General features: G+C 41.5%; 1 protein-coding gene across 4 annotated transcripts in view; it reads left to right on the top strand.

The window, feature by feature from the left end:
* Positions 1–18293, top strand: part of LOC125452394 (regulating synaptic membrane exocytosis protein 1-like) — a 596477-nt gene that overhangs the window by 337825 nt on the left and 240359 nt on the right. For all 4 annotated transcript variants that reach the window (XM_059645492.1, XM_059645491.1, XM_059645490.1 and 1 more), the window contains 3 exons: positions 1383–1513; positions 11471–11642; positions 14090–14243. In XM_059645492.1, coding sequence (XP_059501475.1) covers positions 1383–1513; positions 11471–11642; positions 14090–14243 — 457 coding nt within the window. The remainder of the gene's footprint in view (positions 1–1382; positions 1514–11470; positions 11643–14089; positions 14244–18293) is intronic.

The following is an 18293-nucleotide window of genomic DNA, read 5'->3' as shown; positions in this document are numbered from 1 at the left end:
AGCAACCACACCCTGCCTGCTCTTCCTTTGAGTCTTACTGGCTGTATTCTCTAGTTCCTTTTCAGTCTATTCACCTTTGCATCGGTTCCCGCTCCCGCCCCGTGCTCATCAATATGACAATGGTGCCATATTTACGATCCTCTAGAACCCCCAGTTTTACTCCTATGCTAAGAGAGGGTTGGAAAGTTTCTGTCATTCTTTCAGAGTTATGATCACAAGATGAGTCCCTGATGGAGAATTGAACCTACACTTGTGGCTTTAGTTTGAACAACACACTAGCCATCTAGCAAACTGGTAACCATTACACAACTCTTGGCAGCTTGTAGTGGTGATTGATCACATTTGGCATTGACTGTGCGTGAGAAGAATTATTGTCCTGAGTACAGCATGAATCGGTGCTTGAAGGACAGAAAGAAATAGCTGGTGTGTAATACATTTGGCACTGAATTCATTTTAAGTATTAAATGCTTGATATATGCTTTGTTTTAAAAAAATGTCTGCCCAGCTCCTTGGCTGACTGAATGAGTAAAGGTATCATCTAGTCAGCACCTAAATCATTTCAACAGAGAGGTTTCTGTCCTTGTGCATGGGAAGGCCCCAAGTTTGAACCCTGGTCTGTATGAGTTTACTCGTCATCCTTGTCTCCTCCAAGATTTTGCAGTTCTCTTACCAGGTCATGGAAGTGAAAAATCAACCGCAACTCTTGGTTTCTGACTGCTGTCAGAAAGTCTCACCATGAGCGATTCAGGTACAAACTGAATTGGGAACAAACAGAAAACATGTCTGTTAAGACAGTTTTACCAGAGGACTGTTACACCTGGTAAGAGGCTGTACGTCTGAAGTGAGGGATTGGAAAGGTATGATAGCTATAAAATTATGGATGTAGGACTTCAGGATGCAGTTGCCCTATTTGCGATTGAAGATTCAACCAATTTTAAAGAAATTTGTTTACATGCCAACCAAGGCAGGAAATGTGTGTCACGTACATGAATTGGTACCCCTTGTCACCAAGCTCAGGAGTGTTCCCTTCAGTAGTAGATTCATTTGCTTGTTTTCAGATCTGCATAGCATAAGATTCTGAAATTAGGGTTGACTCGTTTAATCAAGTGAATTAAGAGAAATGGCCTCAGACCGTCTGGGAAAACATGTATTTCAGCACTTCCTAAAAACCACATTCTAGTTAAGTAACTGATCTGAATCAAGGTCTGTACAATACAAAGATACTTTCCATCAGTTGAGAACACATTGAGAATGCAGAACTTCTGCCACCAAGGTTTTTGACATTTACCGCAGATTTGACTCTTCATTTGCTATATGATGTTATTTAAGCACTACGATTTCCACAATTTATATGGAATTCAAAGGATGCATTATTTTCACAGGTGAAACTTTGGTACGATAAAGTTGGCCACCAGCTGATAGTTAATGTGTTACAAGCCACGGAGCTTCCTTCCCGAGTGGATGGTCGGCCCAGGAATCCCTATGTAAAAATGTACTTCCTTCCAGATCGAAGGTGAAGATCAAAAATCACTTTGTAACAGTTCTCTCTGACTTAATTTTACTTTTCTTTGTTTAGCTGAGCAGTCAGGATACAAGCACCTACATAATTTCAGAGAAGCTGAAGTTCACTTTTTATCTGGTTCCAAATGCAGAATAGTTGACGCAGCATCCAGACGTATGTATGTATTTGGGGCGGCATGGTGGCTCAATGGTTAGCACTGCAGCCTTCACAGCACCAGGGACCTGGGTTCAATTCCAGCCTCGGGCGACTGTCTGTGTGGAGCTAGCACATTCTCCCCATGTCTGTGTGGGTTTCCTTTGGGTGCTCCAATTTCCTCCCACAGCCCAAAGATGTGCAGGCTAGGTGGATTGGCCATGTTAAATTGCCCGTAGTGTTCAGTGGTGAGTTTTATTATATGGGGATGGGTCTGGGTGGGATTCTTCAAGGGGCGGTGTGGACTTGTTGGGCCAAAGGGCTTGTTCCCACACTGTAGGGAATCTAATCTAATCTAATCTAATCTAAATCGTAAGGCAGTTAGGCCTACACATGAATTGTCACTCCATCATTAATTGCTGCTAAGCTGCCAGGTACTCTGTACAAAATGGTAAGTCTACAATTGTATGTAAGAGTCATTTATGACACAGAAGGAGGCCGTTCAGGCTGTCAAGTCTTCTGGCTGTCTGTAAATTTCTGTTAACCCCACTCTAAAATTTATTTCCTTCATGTGCTGATGCAATTTCCTTTCGAAATCGTTGATTGTCTTTCTACCACTGTCATGAGGAACAAGTTCCACATCATTACCATTCATTACATTGAAAAAGTTCTTCCTCACATTTGTCTCCCAAAGCTTTATAAATTCAACATATGTCTCCTACTTTTGTATTTAATGCCTCTGTATATGAAGCTTTATGGTTTAGTTATACAAACAGGGTCGTCATTGGTAGTAATAAATTGACTACTGCTTTCTCTCCTCATACAAAAAACAAGGACCTAGATTGTATTACTCCTTTTGGAACCAACATTATAAATTAGGCACTGTTAGAATATGAGCACTCACTTTCCCCAAACCTTCTCACTGAAAGGAAAGTAAGAAGCATCAAATCATCATGACCTGAACGTTACTACCACTCATTTAATCATTAGAAGTCATAGTAATTTGTATTGAAAGCAGTAATTTATGTTGAGAGAGGAGATTCTACATACTCCTTTATGGCCCAATGTCACGTATTCTTGATACCCCCATGCGTCCTCCATGCCTCATTTATCCCCGATACACCTCTCATGCTTTCATACATCTTCCATATCTATTTATGTGGTATCCACTGTGAACAGAACTCATCAGCCTCATAACACCATGGGAAGGAATTTGAAATGCTCATGAAATAAATAATCATCCACTGGGGCGACAAGATTTTTAAGTGTACCTATCAAAAAGTTTCTTGTTTTCACAGCACTGTCCTAATTTGGACATCTCATTCTGAGGCATCATATGTAGGGCCTTGTTCTCTGCAAACAAAAGGAACGTTTTCAAACCTTATACCTTTTGAATTATTTTGGAGTTTTGAATTCCATAGCAAGACCTGAGCCAATCCGAGTTGAATTATCAACCAATCAACAGCTAGTTCCCTTGAAGCATAAGTTGATGTGGTGGTATTGTTGCATTTGTCTTGATGAATGCAAGTTGAAAAGCTTTGATGTCATGTCCCTTTTCAGCAAAGTTAGTCATTTTTGTTAGTGTAAAACAGAGCATGTCCTTGGAAGTGAACCAATGGTCTTCCCATATATAATGGAAACTCGCTATATGTCACATAATTACTTTTCCCCAAATCAGTTCCTCCGGAACACCTTTTCATCTCTGTTAACGTGCAACTGTGACATTGCGACTATCACACATAAGCTTGATCACACAGCCTGAGAAAATTTAACCTGAAGTGTAAGGTATAATGTTATACATCGTAGAATTGTGTAGCAAAGAAAGATGCCACTTGGGCCATCCACCTGCACCTGTCATTTTGAAAACTAATCCAGTTCGTTTCAGACCTTTTCTCTATGTTTTTGAAATATATCAATCATGTATTTATCCAGTTCCATTTTGAAAGCAGAGTGATTATGTCCACCTTGCAATTCGGGGATACAGTCGAAATCTGAACAACTTTAGCGAATCAGATTCAATCTCTGATTACCCACCATCCAGCCATTGGAAACTATTTCGCATTACTTACTGTTTCAGAAACCTTTTATTATTTTAGATATCTCTATCAAAGCAATTCATAACTTTTCTTCTAACAAGAGCAACCCCAATGAATGTATTTTATTCCAGATTGAAGCCAGATTGATGTTGTGCTGAACTTTTACCCGAAACCTAACATCCATCTAACCTCCACTATAACTTTATACTATTGTCCATATGCCTATCTAATAGCCTCTTAAATGACCCTAATGAGGCCGACTCCACTACCCTCTCCAGCAATGCATTCCACACCCCGACCACTCTCTGACTAAAGATCCTACCTCTGACGTCTCCCCAACATCTACCTCTTTCACTTTAAAACTATGTTCCCTTGTAAAAGCTACCTCCCCCCTAGGAAAATGTTTCTGGCTGTCCACTCTATCTATACTTCTGATCATTTTGTACACCTCTATCAGGTCACCTCTCATCCTTCGTCATTCTAAAGAGAAAAGGCCTAGCACTCTCAACCTTTCCTTGTAACACCTTCCCTCTATTCCAGGCAACATCCTGGTAAATCTCCTCTACACCTTTTCCAACACTTCCACATTTCTCCCATAATGAGGTGACCAGAACTGGACATAATATTACAGATGTGGCCGAACCAGGCTTTTGTATAGGTGGAGCATAACTCCACGGCTCTTGAACTCAATCCCTCTATTAATGAAAGCTAACAAACCATACGCCTTCTTAACAACTCTATTCACCTGGATGGCAGTTTTCAGGGAACTGTGAACATGAACCCAAGATCCCTCTGCTCCTCCACACTGCCAAGAATCTTCATTTTGACCCTGTATTCTGCTTTCAAGTTTGTCCTTCCAAAATGAATCACCTCCCCGTTTTCAGGGTTAAACTCCATCTGCCACTTCTCACCACAGTTGTGCATTCTATCAGTGTCCCTTTGTAACCTAAAACAACCCTCTGCACTGTCCACAACATGACCCAACTTAAACTTTAATACATTAAAGATTCTTTAATTCACCTACTTAAGGAAGGTCCTTCAGTATTACTACGAAAGGGAAGAGTCTGGTTGTGGGGCTGAGAGGACCCTTGAGTCCATCTTTTGGTAATTAAGACATTTTTTCTCTCTTGTTCTCCTTCATTTTTCTAAATGATCCCGACATCTGAAACACACGAATGACCGGAAGTTAACAAAGTGTGGAGCTGGAAGAACACAGCAGGCCGAGCAGTATCACAGTAGCACAAAAGCTGACGTTTCGGGCCTAGACCCTTCATCAGAGAGCTTCCTCTGCTGCTTGGCCTGCTGTGATCATCCAGCTCCACACTTTGTTATCTTGGATTCTCCAGCATCTGCAGTTCCCATTATCAATGACCAGAAGTTGTTGTCCCAAATGGACAGTTATTTGTCTGGTGGAATATTCCCTACTTAGCTGGAAGAGTGCAGCTCCAGTAGTACTCAAAAAAACTCAACAGAGCCAGGATAAAGCAGGTCACTTTTTTGATAGGCACCACATCTACGAATACCCACTCCCTGCACTAAACGTGCTCAGTTGCAGCAAAGTGTACCTCCTACGAGATACACTGAAAAAATTTACCAAGGCTTCTTATGCCTTTCAAACCCACAACAGCAGCCATATAGAAAGATAGGCCAGCAGATACATGGGAATACCTCCACCTCTAAGATCTCTTACAATCCACTCACCATCCTAAAGTGGAAATATGTTGTCATTCCTTCAGTGTCAGTTGGTAAAACTTCCTCCTGAACAACATTGAGTCATAGAGTAATTCAGCATGGAAACAGACTCTTTAGCCCACTCATCCATGCCAATCAGGCACCCTATATTGAACTAGTCCCAATTTGCCTGCATTTGGCTCATATCCTCTAAACCTTTCCTATGCACATATCTGTCCACATGTCTTTCCTTCCTTAAAAAAAATGTCTGTCGTAATTGTACCCACCGCTACCAGTTCCTCTGGCAGCTCATTCCATACTAGCACCAATGTCTTTTGTGAAAAACATTGCCCCTCGGCTCCCTTTTAAATATTTCCTCTTTCACTTTTAACCTGTGTTATCTAGAATTTGACTCCCCTATCCTCGGGAAAAGACCTTGGCTATACACTTTATTTATGGTCCTTACTGTTTTATAAACCTCCAGAAGGTAACCCGTCAGTCTCCAATGCTCCAGGGAAAAAGTCCCACCCTATCCAGCCTCCTGTTCTGACATAAACCTTTCAGTTCTGGCAACATCCTTGTAAATTTTTTCTGTACTGTTTCTAGTTCACCAATATCCTTGCTATAGCAGAGTGACCAGAATTATACCCAGTATTCCAGTGTTGGCTTCACAGAAGTGCCTCGTAAGGCCACAAAACATGACGTCCCAACTCCTGTACTCAATGCCCTGACCAATGAAGGCAAGCATGCCAAATGCCACCTTCACTACCCTGTCTGCCTGTGACTCCATTTTTAAGGAACTATGAACTGGAGCCTCTATTCAACAACACAGCCTAGAGTCTAACCATTAACTGCCTTGCTTTTGCCTAACCAAAATGCAACACCCTGCATTTGTATAAATTAAACTCCACCTGCCGGTTCTTGGCCCACTGATCTGCCTGATCAAGGCCCTGTTGTATTCTGAGATAGCTTTCTTCGCAGTCTTCTTCACTATACCACCCTGGTTTCATCTGCAAACTTACGAACCATATCTCCTGTATTCTCAATCAGTGATTTGAATAGGCAGCTTACCACCACCACCTTCATGAAATTAATGTTGAGTGACAAATGCTGGCCCAGCCAGTGATGCCCACATCCTGATCTCAAAACAAAATAATTGATTCCTTTTTTGAACAAAGCTAGCTTTACCTGTTTATAGGATCTAGTATTGTTCTGTCTTTTGATCTCAGGCAGGAAAGTGTTTCAACTAGCTGCAGCTTTCTGTAGCTTCCCCAGATCCTAAGGATTCTAATGAAATAAAGTAATGTGTTGGCTTGTCCCTGAGAGAGAGATTCTGATCTCTTGCTTGTGACATGATTACAATCTCCTATTTCTACCTTTAACACCACACAGCTACCCACTTTCTCCTCTGTGCCTTTGTTGTCTCTGGACTGGACTAGAGATAGAATCTCCAAGTTAGTCTCTGACAACCTACCTTCCATAAAGATGAGGCTATCCAAAACTCTGGCTGTGTTTTATTATTCCAGTAAGCTCCATTCCCCCAGCACTCATGATCATTGAACTTCATTGGCAATAGCTTAATTTTACACTTTCCATCCTTAATTTCAATTACTTTGTGGTTGTGCCTGTCATGATCCCTGTAATCTCCCATAATCCTCCAAGCTGTCCACACTTATCCCATTCAAAAGTGTCAGTTTTCTAGGTAATTAAGGCAGATAAAGAAACCATTCCCTGAAACTTTCTCCCAACTTTTATCTTGATATATTACCTTCTCCCTCCTGTGTTTACCTAGCTTTCCAATATGTACCACTGCTATTCCCATCAACATTCCCGACACTACAGAGTTGCACATTCACTTTGGGTAAAGAATGTTCCGCAGAAATCCCAATTGGATTTTTTGCAGACTTTGTTACATTCATGATCACTAATTACGGTCTTCCCCACAAGAGGAAGTAGTCTCTCTATGTCCTCTATGTAAAAGTCTTTCAAAGATTTAGATTTCTATTTGGTCTTTCCTCAGTCTGTCAGTCCTTTCCTGGTCTCTCAACCCACAGATTTATGATATCATTCTTGTAAATCTTCTCCACATCCTCTCCAGTTCTACTATATCCTTTTTACAACATAGTGACCAGATTTGCAAGCAGTATTGTGAGTGTGGTCTAAACCAGTTTGACACAGGTTTACTACAACATCACTGCTTTTTCATTCTATTCCTCTAGAAATAAAGCCTGGTGCTTGGTTTAGTGACCAGTGTTTTTATCAAAGATCTCTTTATTCTTCTCCACCAAGACTCAGATTTTTCTAAATGAATGATATTCCTGTTCTTCTGAGGGACGTGGGTGAACTCACGTGTATCATGTATTCATAAATATATTGTACTTCATTTGCCAAGTCTGCAGGTTTATTGATGTCCTTCTATAGTTTCTTGCAGGAAGAACTGTTCCTCTAACCCCCAATCATCATCATGTTTAGAAAATGTGCTTTGCATTCCATATTCTGAATCATTGATGTTAACAATGATAAGTGTTTTCAGTGACAATCCTTGTAGATCAGCATCTCCCATCTTTTGACACTGATTAATTCCCCTCAATTTCTGCTTTCTGCCCTGAAGCTAGCGAGCAATCCATTCTATCGCTTGTCCCCGACCCCACAATTGCTCAACATTTCATTAGTCCCACATTTTATTTGTCTATTGTAGGACACCATATCAGAGGCCTTTTGTAAAATATGTATGATTTATATCTAATGCATTATCATTATCCACTTTCTCTGTTACCCCCGAAAAGAAAAATCAATATGGTTGGTTAAACAAGAGTTTTCCTTTGAGATCCATGCTGATTCTCTTTTGTTAGCTTTCTCATGTTTTTAGCTGGTCTTCTAGCCTCTAGTACAGATTCCATTGTTTGTCTGACCTCTGATGCTTTACGGATTGGTCTGTAACATCCTGAATATGTCCTTTTCCCTCTGATATATATGGTCAACATTGGCTATCCGTCAGTGCTTTAACACAATATTTTTTCCTTTATTTCTAAATACTAGGATACAATCCATCTGGACCAATATATTCTACTTCGTTTACTCAGTGTATCCTTTTTTTTATTTTAAATGTAATCGTCTGTTTGCTCATCATATGTTCACATGTCTGACTGTTCTACCTCATTGATACATTCCAAGACATTTTTAAAAAATTCTCATTTCTAACATTGCCTCTGGTACCAAAAGCTGCACCTGTTACCTGGTTTGGCATGTACTGGAAGCTGCACATACAGCCTTGTTCTATGCAAAGGAAGAAAAATATTGTCATGTACAGGAGAACAATAAAAAGTGTACAAAGTTGACAATCTCCAGTGCCAGGATAATGAAATGTGAGGCTGGATGAACACAGCAGGCCCAGCAACATGTCAGGAGCACAAAAGCTGACGTTTCGGGCCTTGACCCTTCGTCAGAGAGGGGGATGGGGTGAGGGTTCTGGAATAAATGGGGAGAGAGGGGGAGGCAGACTGAAGATGGAGAGAAAAGAAGATAGGTGGAGAGGAGAGTATAGGTGGGGATCTCCAGCACATCCCTCACCTTCCTGGACCTCTCAGTCTCCATTTCAGGCAACCAGCTTGTAACTGATGTCCATTTCAAGCCCACCGACTCCCACAGCTACCTAGAATACACGTCCTCCCAACCACCCTCCTGCAAAAATTCTATCCCCTATTCCCAATTCCTCCGCCTCCGCCGCATCTGCTCCCACGATGAGACATTCCACTCCTGCACATCCCAGATGTCCAAGTTCTTCAAGGACCGCAACATTCTCCCCACGGTGGTCGAGAACGCCCTTGACCACGTCTCCCGCATTTCTCGCAACATATCCCTCACACCCTGCCCCCGCCACAACCACCCAAAGAGGATCCCCCTCGTTCTCTCACACAACCCCACCAACCTCCGGATACAACGCATCATCCTCCGACACTTCCGCCATCTACAATCCGACCCCACCACCCAAGGCATTTTTCCATCCCCACCCCTGTCTGCTTTCCGGAGAGACCACTCTCTCTGTGACTCCCTTGTTCGCTCCACACTGCCCTCCAACCCCACCACACCCGGCACCTTCCCCTGCAACCGCAGGAAATGCTACACTTGCCCCCACACCTCCTCCCTCACCCCTAGCCCAGACCCCAAGATGACTTCCCACATTAAGCAGAGGTTCACCTGCACATCTGCCAATGTGGTATACTGCATCCACTGTACTCAGTGTGGCTGCCTCTACATTGGGGAAACCAAGCAGAGGCTTGGGGACGGCTTTGCAGAACACCTCCGCTCGGTTCGCAATAAACAACTACACCTCCCAGTCGCAAACCATTTCCACTCCCCCTCCCATTCTTTAGATGACATGTCCATCATGGGCCTCCTGCAGTGCCACAATGATGCCACCCGAAGGTTGCAGGAACAGCAACTCATATTCTGCTTGGGAACCCTGCAGCCCAATGGTATCAATGTGGACTTCACCAGCTTCAAAATCTCCCCTTCCCCCACCGCATCCCAAAACCAGCCCAGTTCGTCCCCTCCCCCCACTGCACCACACAACCAGCACAGCTCTTCCCCTCCACCCACTGCATCCCAAAACCAGTCCAACCTGCCTCCCTAACCGGTTCTTCCTCTCACCCATCCCTTCCTCCCACCCCAAGTCGCACCTCCATCTCCTACCTACTAACCTCATCCCACCTCCTTGACCTGTCCTTCTTCCCTGGACTGACCTATCCCCTCCCTACCTCCCCACCTTTACTCTCCTCTCCACCTATCTTCTTTTCTCTCCATCTTCGGTCCGCCTCCCCCTCTCTCCCTATTTATTCCAGAACCCTCACCCCATCCCCCTCTCTGATGAAGGGTCTAGGCCCGAAACGTCAGCTTTTGTGCTCCTGAGATGCTGCTGGGCCTGCTGTGTTCATCCAGCATCACATTTCATTATCTTGGATTCTCCAGCATCTGCAGTTCCCATGATCACATTCTCCAGTGCCATCTTAGTATAGAAAAGACAGGATTAAAAACAGAAGCAAAAATAAAAGGAGTAGCCAAAAGAAAATAAATTGTCCAAATCACACTTTTCTCCCATCCCTCCCCTTGCCATGAGTCCTAACTACCAGAAAAGCAAAGCTACAAAGCCCATCCCATACTGTGCCCATTTGAACACTGCAAAGTAGATCACGGCGTTTCATGGGATCATTTTCTTGGGGCAATACCCTGACCAATTCAAATCAACCTGCTCGGTTTAAAACTGAACTGAAGCCTGGCGGTTAACTGTCGATCATCATCAATTGTTATATTGTCCATCGTAAAATCCACTTGCAAACCAATAAACATTTTCACCCAGTATAAGCATTGATTTCTCCTAACATTGGTATTCTTGTGAGTTGGCCTGATGAATAGAAAACAAAAAGCTCAAATAAATGTGTCTTGTTTTCAGCCATATGTACGTCTGTGCCACCAATGACCACTTTTACATCTTCCATCTGCTCAGGTTCATTTCTCATTACTAATCTCATAGTCAATCTTCAACTTGGCATTTCACATTCTGGGTTAGGAAGGAGTCCTGTAGACATTGTAGGACCTCCATTCTCTTAAACCATTCTGTACTTCTTCTGTCCTGTCAATATCCATTAAAAATCCCAGGATTATTATTCTTTGTTTTTAAATTTATTTTCCTGATTTAGATGTTATGATAAAGCTCAAGGGCAGATGAGACTTGCTCTGGCCTCCTGGCTCAGAGATAGGGATATTACCACAGTGGCACAAGGACTCTCAAGCTGGACAATTGAATATTAATCCCTTAACTGGGCAATGGTGATTTCTATCTTTTATCTCAAATGCAGTAAAACATTTCAGTTTTGGAAATCTTTAGGGCAACTTATTTCAAATGCAAATCAGTTGAATTGTTTACACAATATATTTAACACACAATTGGTTATTTGACAGATTATAAAATTAGCAAATGTAAAACAGTCTGTAGTTTTGTCTTGTTTTGTATTTTATATTTTAATTATTCGATTGTGGTCTAAACTGAGATTATTCATAAAAAAAGTCATTGAGAATGCAAAGTAATTGAACTGTATATTTTATTGGTCAGTGACAAGAGTAAACGGAGGACCAAAACCGTGAAGAGAAGCTTAGAGCCAAAATGGAACCAAACATTTGTCTATTCTCATGTACATCGGAGAGACTTTCGAGAACGCATGTTGGAAATCACGCTATGGGATCAGCCTCGAGTACAAGAAGAAGAAAGTGAATTTCTCGGAGAGGTAAAAGATATACCTTAAGATGTTACAATTCCTACTATGCATTATGCTAAAAGCAGTCCAGGTAATGATCAGACATTCAGAAGCTGTGACTGGAGAATTTTAAACACACATCAGTATCTAGCTTCACCTTACTTGCATGGTCTGGTCATCAATCAGACATAAATACACTTCAAAAACAAGTTATCTTACTGTTTCCAGAAGCTCTTTATCTGATCTCATAGCAAAATCAATCGGCAATTCTCCATTATATTTCTTGTGTTAACATGTCAAGGACTCTCCTTGAGCAAACACAATGTTTTGTATGGTAGACATGAATTCTCAGAGATCAACCATGAACCCAACCACTACCTCGGCACATGGCAACTTAGAGTCACCTGTGCTGTTACGAACTCTATGTCAATTCAAATGTTGTCCCAGCAGGGCAGATCTCAGGAGCCATGCTGAGATGAAGTCAAAAAAAATTGTAAATATCTAGAGATAACAAAGTGTAGAGCTGGATGACCACAGCAGGCCAAGCAGCATCTTAGGAGCTGAAAAGCAGATGTTTCGGGGTTTCGGGCCTAGACCCTTCAACAGAAAGGTTCTAATGAAGGGTCTAGGCCTGAGATGTCAGCTTTTCTGCTCCTAAGATGCTGCTTGGCCTGCTGTGTTCATCCAGCTCTACACTTTGTTATCTCGGATTCTCCAGCATCTGCAGTTCCTATTATTTCTGAACCGTTGTAAATATCTATTTCAGACTTCTGTGCATGAAGATATTTGTAATCATGAGTGCCCATTGAATACATTTGAATCCGCTCAAATACTGAATGCCATTTAAAAAGAAATCTTTGTTTATAAAATCCACATCAAAGGCAAATAAACCTTTAATAACTCCTTGAGATGTAATTAATACTGTGTTAATGATAGGCTGTGGAAAGCAATCAAAAATTAATAATGTTATAATGGAAGCATTTATGTCAACAGACCTCTACTGAAATTGCGAGAAGTTTTCTTCACTCTGAAACACAGGCAATCAGTTTTGTTTTCAGCAGCTAAAAACTAGGTCAATTTAACTAACTTTACAGCTTCACAATTTGGATACCTTATTCATCATTCAAGAGAAATTTACAGGTTAAAGCTCTTAAGTCAAAATGGTCTAACCAAGCCCACCGATCACTTTCTACTTTCCAATCCTTCCCCCATCCACCAGCTATCAAAATGCCAGGAGTCAGGGTTAGACATCTAGATTTAGTGAAATTTTGGAAAAAGCAAAGACTCTCCACAGCACTGCAAAAGTCCAGACCATAATGTTTTCTGTTGGCCAAACCCTGCTCTTCATTGAAGCTCGCGGTTACCGTGCTGCTGTGGTATTCTACTTTGTGCTTTGGGTCTACTCAGGGTTTCAGATCAAGCTCCAAAGTTGATGTGCTGAAGAAGTGTGATTTAATGGTATGATGTACAGGAGTAAAAGGCTTGTTAATATTTAAAAACATTTATATTTTTATTTATGTGGATGTGAGATGGTTGTAGAGTTCAGTCTGAGACTTCAGAGATTCCCTTCAGAGAGATACATTAAGATTATTGACATAACAAAACTGAAGACTCTGACTTTGTGGTTTAATATTGTTAATGATGACGTAAAACTTAACAATAGTTTGAAGACAAAGAAATTTAAAGAAAAACTGGTGTTTATATAGCAGCCTCCAGAATTCCTGAGCATCCCAAAAGTGCTTTGCAGCCAGTTTGAAATGTATTTGCTGTTGTAATGCAGAAGTCATAGAAGCCAATTTATGAACAGCAACTTCCTAACACATCAGTGTTTTTTTTGCAATTTTGTTTGAGGGATAAATATCATTCAGGACATGAAAGATAATTTCCTTGTTCTTTTTTAATTTGTTAATGGAATGTAGGCATTACTAGCTAGATTAGCTTCATTGTCCATTCTTAATTGCCCTGGAAGAGGTGATAGCGTGTCACCTTTTTGAATTGCTGCAGCCTTTGGGGTGGAAGAATGTACACAATGCTGTCAGGAGGGGAGGTCCAGGAATTTGACCTATTTACACTGAAGAAATATTTTCAAGTCAGTGTGATGAATGGCTTGGAGAGGAACTTGCAGTTGACGGGGTGTTGACATGTGTCTGCCTCCCTTGTCCTTCCAGATGAAGTGGCTATCAGTTTGGAAGATTGTGTTGAAGAAACCTTGGTGCACGTTTCTTCAAAGTAGTGCCACACCCGCTTTTTTACATCAATGGAGAGGGCAACAGAATCTCCATTCAATTTCGTTTTCAGCAATGAATCTACCTAAAGGGGCAGTTTTTCTCAAGGGTTTCTCCCTGGTTGTGTGGAAATTGGTTCAACTATTGTCTAACAATGATGTTGATAATCTACATTTAGTTATTTATCCACCTCTTTCATACAGTTTACCTGCAACATTTCAGAGTGGTGTAAACACTTCTGCATTTTTGCAGATCCTTATAGAGTTGGAGACGGCCTTGCTGGATGATGAACCGCACTGGTACAAACTTCAGACGCATGATGTGTCTTCTCTACCTTTGCCTCAGCCATCACCATACATGTCACGACGCCATGTCCATGGAGAAAGTCCTAGTAAAAGGCTACAAAGTAGGTTGTTTATAACTATAGTTTTATCAGTCTTGAGGTTATTTTCTCAATCAAATCCACAGCATAGAATACAGTAACTCATTTATTGATTATGAACTACATTGACTATGACATTTTCTTGAAGTCAGTCCGTTAAAATAGAATGAAATTTATATTTTTCTGGAAAAGAGGCTTTCCCTTTGCTAATCAGAAACGTAATTGTATTACTGAAAAAAGACACATTTTGGAGATGGTTTTGAAGATTTAACAGAATGAAGAAAAAAATACTTTGACAAAATATGTCTTATATTAGCAATAGTCATGCTTTGTACTTTGAAATGACTATTAATATTGTAATTCATTTCTTGCAATGTTTTAAGAACTGCTTAACTAGGGGATCCGAGAGAAGGCACTTGGGTAACAGCATCCTGACACTTAATGTTCATTTGTGATTCCTATTTTAACAATAGATCTAACCTGGTTAAAATAATTGTGTCCCAGTTATGTGGAATTTCAGGTAATCATGTTGAATAATACTTGTGTAACTTCAGTGTTGCATACTACTTCATTATTTCAGAAAGCAATTAAATATTAGTTTCTCAGTTAGAAAATCAAGTAGTTAGTAAATGCTTAGTAAATAGTATTGATCTTACTAATAAGTACATTTGTCAGTTTTATGAGGCTTCTTGTGAGCATTCCCATGTCATAGTCTTTTCCCATTAATCAGCCAAGTTGCACCTTGTTAAGGCTTTTGAAAATCCAAGTATATATCAACTACATTTTTTCAAAGTAAGAAGCCACATGATATCAGCTTACAGTTCAACAGATTCATTTGAAATCACAAGCTTTTGGGGCACTGCTGCTTCATCAGGTGAAGTGGAGGGAAACACACAGGCACAGAATTTATATGAAGGTAGATTCCAGGTAATTAAGAGTGTCAAATGATAAATAAAAACCAAAAGAACTGTGGATGCTGTAAATCAGAAACAAAAACAAAGTTGCTGGAAAAGCTCAGCAGGTCTGGCAGCATCTGTGGAGGAGAAAACAGAGTTAATGTTTTAGGTCCAGTGACCCGGTTCTGAGGAAGGCTCACTGGAGCCAAAACGTTAACTCTGTTTTCACCTCCACAGATGCTGCCAGATCAAATGACAAATACAGATGCAGTGAGTGGAGTGTCAACAAGCTGAATAACAAATCTTTGCAAGAGATCAAAAGTGTCAAACAGTGTGAGTGAAGTGTCAACAGCTGAATAACAAGTGGAGGGATGACATGATCCAATTAATAATTGCAAAAACTCAAAAATAAAATGGTGTTAGAGACAAACCAAGATAACAAAGTGTGGAGCTGGATGAACACAGCAGGCCAAGCAGCATCTTAGGAGCACAAAAGCTGACGTTTCGGGCCAAGACCCTTCATCAGAAAAGGGTCCAGGCCCGAAACGTCAGCTTTTGTGTTCCTAAGATGCTGCTTGGCCTGCTGTGTTCATCCAGCTCCACACTTTGTTAACCCTAGAGACAAACCAAATGGCTGGAATAACATGATAGGTATAAGAGTTGCATGCCAAGGGTCTAATAAAACTAACAAGTAATCCAAATCTGTATGTAGTAATTGGATCCAAGTGGATCTTGGTGACTACAAGATCCCTGATTGGGGTTGTTATCCTGGGTTCAACAAGAAAGCTCTGACTAACCAATATAACTAGTAGATTTAGAATATCCTCAGTTCAGGGAACTGACTCCAAGCTGGCAAGCCATAGCCAGTGTACTGTGCACAAGTAAATAAAGGGTGATTTGGTGGTGGGATACCAGCCTCTGTGCAGTTATTTCACTGTACAAACCAATTAAGGGAGAGAGATAGTAACAAAGTTATGAAGGCGATGGTGTCTAAACAACAGTAAAGAAGATTTTACACACAGCAGTATGGTGGGCTTAATATGTACCACGGCATGAACCCAAGATCACAGTTGAGGCTCTCCTCAGGGGTACGGAACTTGGCTATCAGTTTCGACACAGTGATTCTGCGTTGTTGTGTACCTTAAAGGCTGCATTGGAGGAAACTTACCTGAAGATCAGAGCCTGAATGCCACTGAAGTGTTAACCTCCTGGGAGGGAACACTCCTGCTTGGCAATAGGTGTGCAGTGTCCATTTGTCTTTTGTTGTAGCCACTGCATGATTTCACCAATATACCATGCCTTTGGACATCCTTTCCTACAACATATGAAGTAGACAACGTTGGCCAAGCCACCTGAGTACGTACCATGGTGAGTGGTATTCCCATGTGTGATGGTGTATCCACGTTGATGATCTGACATGTCTAGCAGAGGTTGCTGTAGCAGGGTTGTGTTGTTTTGTGCTCACTCTTCTCCTGAGGGTTAGGTAGTTTGGTGCAAATGATGATCTGTTTGAGGTTAGGTGACTGTTTTTAGGTGAGAAGTAGAGCCATAGGGATGACTTTAGTGAGATGTTTGTCATCATTGATGATATGTTGAAAGCTCCATAGAACACATCATAGCTTCTCCTCTCTGGGGAACCACTGCATGATAAGGGTACGTGTCGAGTCCTATGTCTGTCTTCTGAGGATTTTTTATGATGTTTTGTTGTGGCATGTTGGAACTGGCGATCAGTGAGTTGAGAATTGTAACCCATTCTTGTGAGGGCATCTTTCATCATCTGTAGGTGTCTTTTGCATTCCTCATCTGAGGAGATTCTGTGAATATACAGGGCTTGTCTGTAGGCGATGGCTTCTTCAATGTGGAAGCTGGAGAAGTGAAGCATTATGAGGTTACCCATGGGCTTGCGGTAGAATAAAGTATTGAGGTCTCTGCCCTTGATGGGGATGCGTGTATTCAAACATGAGATGGATTCTGAAGATTTTTAAGTCTGATGGTAGGATGAAACTTGTTGATATCTTTGGGTGGAGCTAGAGGAACACAGCTGGCCAGGCAGCATCGAGGGAGCAGGAAAGCTGACTTTTGGGCAGGACCGTTCCCAGCCCGAAACGTCAGCTTTCCTTCTCCTCTGATACCGTCTGGTCTGCTGTGTTTCTCTAGCTCCGCACTGTGTTATCTCTGATTACTGCATCAGCAGTTCTTGCTATTTCTGATATCTTTGTGTAGTCATTTCAGTGACTCCTCACAAAGAAAGACAACATCAGTAGTATATCTGGTGTATAATGTTGGTTAGAGGTCCTGAGCAGCAAAGAAGTCTTGCTCCAACTTGTACATGAAAATGTCAATATATTGGGGTGCAGATTTGGTCCCCATGGCTGTTCTATGCATCTATATAAAGAACTGGTTGTTGAAGGTGAAGATGTTGTGGTTGAAGGTGAAGTGGATGAGTTGTAGGATGGCATCTGGATTTGGCACTTTCGATGTTGGGTACTGGGGTTGTTGCAGCAATGCTCTCATTGTAAGGGGATGCTGGTGCAGAAATGTCCATTGTGACAAGGAATGTTTCTGGTTCGACCATCTGCTATGCAGGAAGTAGGCAAGATGAGAGCAGATAGGATACTCTGAAGGTCTTGATCAGTCTGTATAATACAAAATAGAACAGACTACTGCAAAGAAGCATACCAACAACTGAACAGCCAGGAACACTACAGATAATTACCTGCCTACCCATCCAAAGAACATACCTGTCAACTGAATGGACTGCTCAAGAACTTCAGAGTATCCTGTCTACTCTCATTCAACGTACTCCTTGCACAGAAGACTTTTACTGCCTTCTGAAGATACACAAAGCCAACACATCCAGACATCCCATCATATCAGGCAGTGGGACCCTGTGTGAGAACCTCTCTGGCTATGTCAAAGACATCTTGAAACCTATTGTATAAGGAAGTACAGTGCCCCCACGATAACAGCATCGCCGTAACAACTCCAGTACTTATCACCGACAACTGTCAATTCCCAGAAGTCATTCTACAACTCATCTGCTTCATCTTCAACCACAACATAGAACATAGAACATAGAACAGTACAGCACAGAACAGGCCCTTCAGCCCACAATGTTGTGCCGACCATTGATCCTCATGTATGCACCCTTAAATTTCTGTGACCATATACATGTCCA

This window comes from Stegostoma tigrinum, chromosome 4, assembly GCF_030684315.1.
Source record: "Stegostoma tigrinum isolate sSteTig4 chromosome 4, sSteTig4.hap1, whole genome shotgun sequence".
NCBI classification, from domain to species: Eukaryota; Metazoa; Chordata; class Chondrichthyes; order Orectolobiformes; family Stegostomatidae; genus Stegostoma; species Stegostoma tigrinum.
The sequence above is the reverse complement of the archived record's forward strand: the minus strand, read 5'-3'. Positions and strand labels throughout refer to the sequence as shown.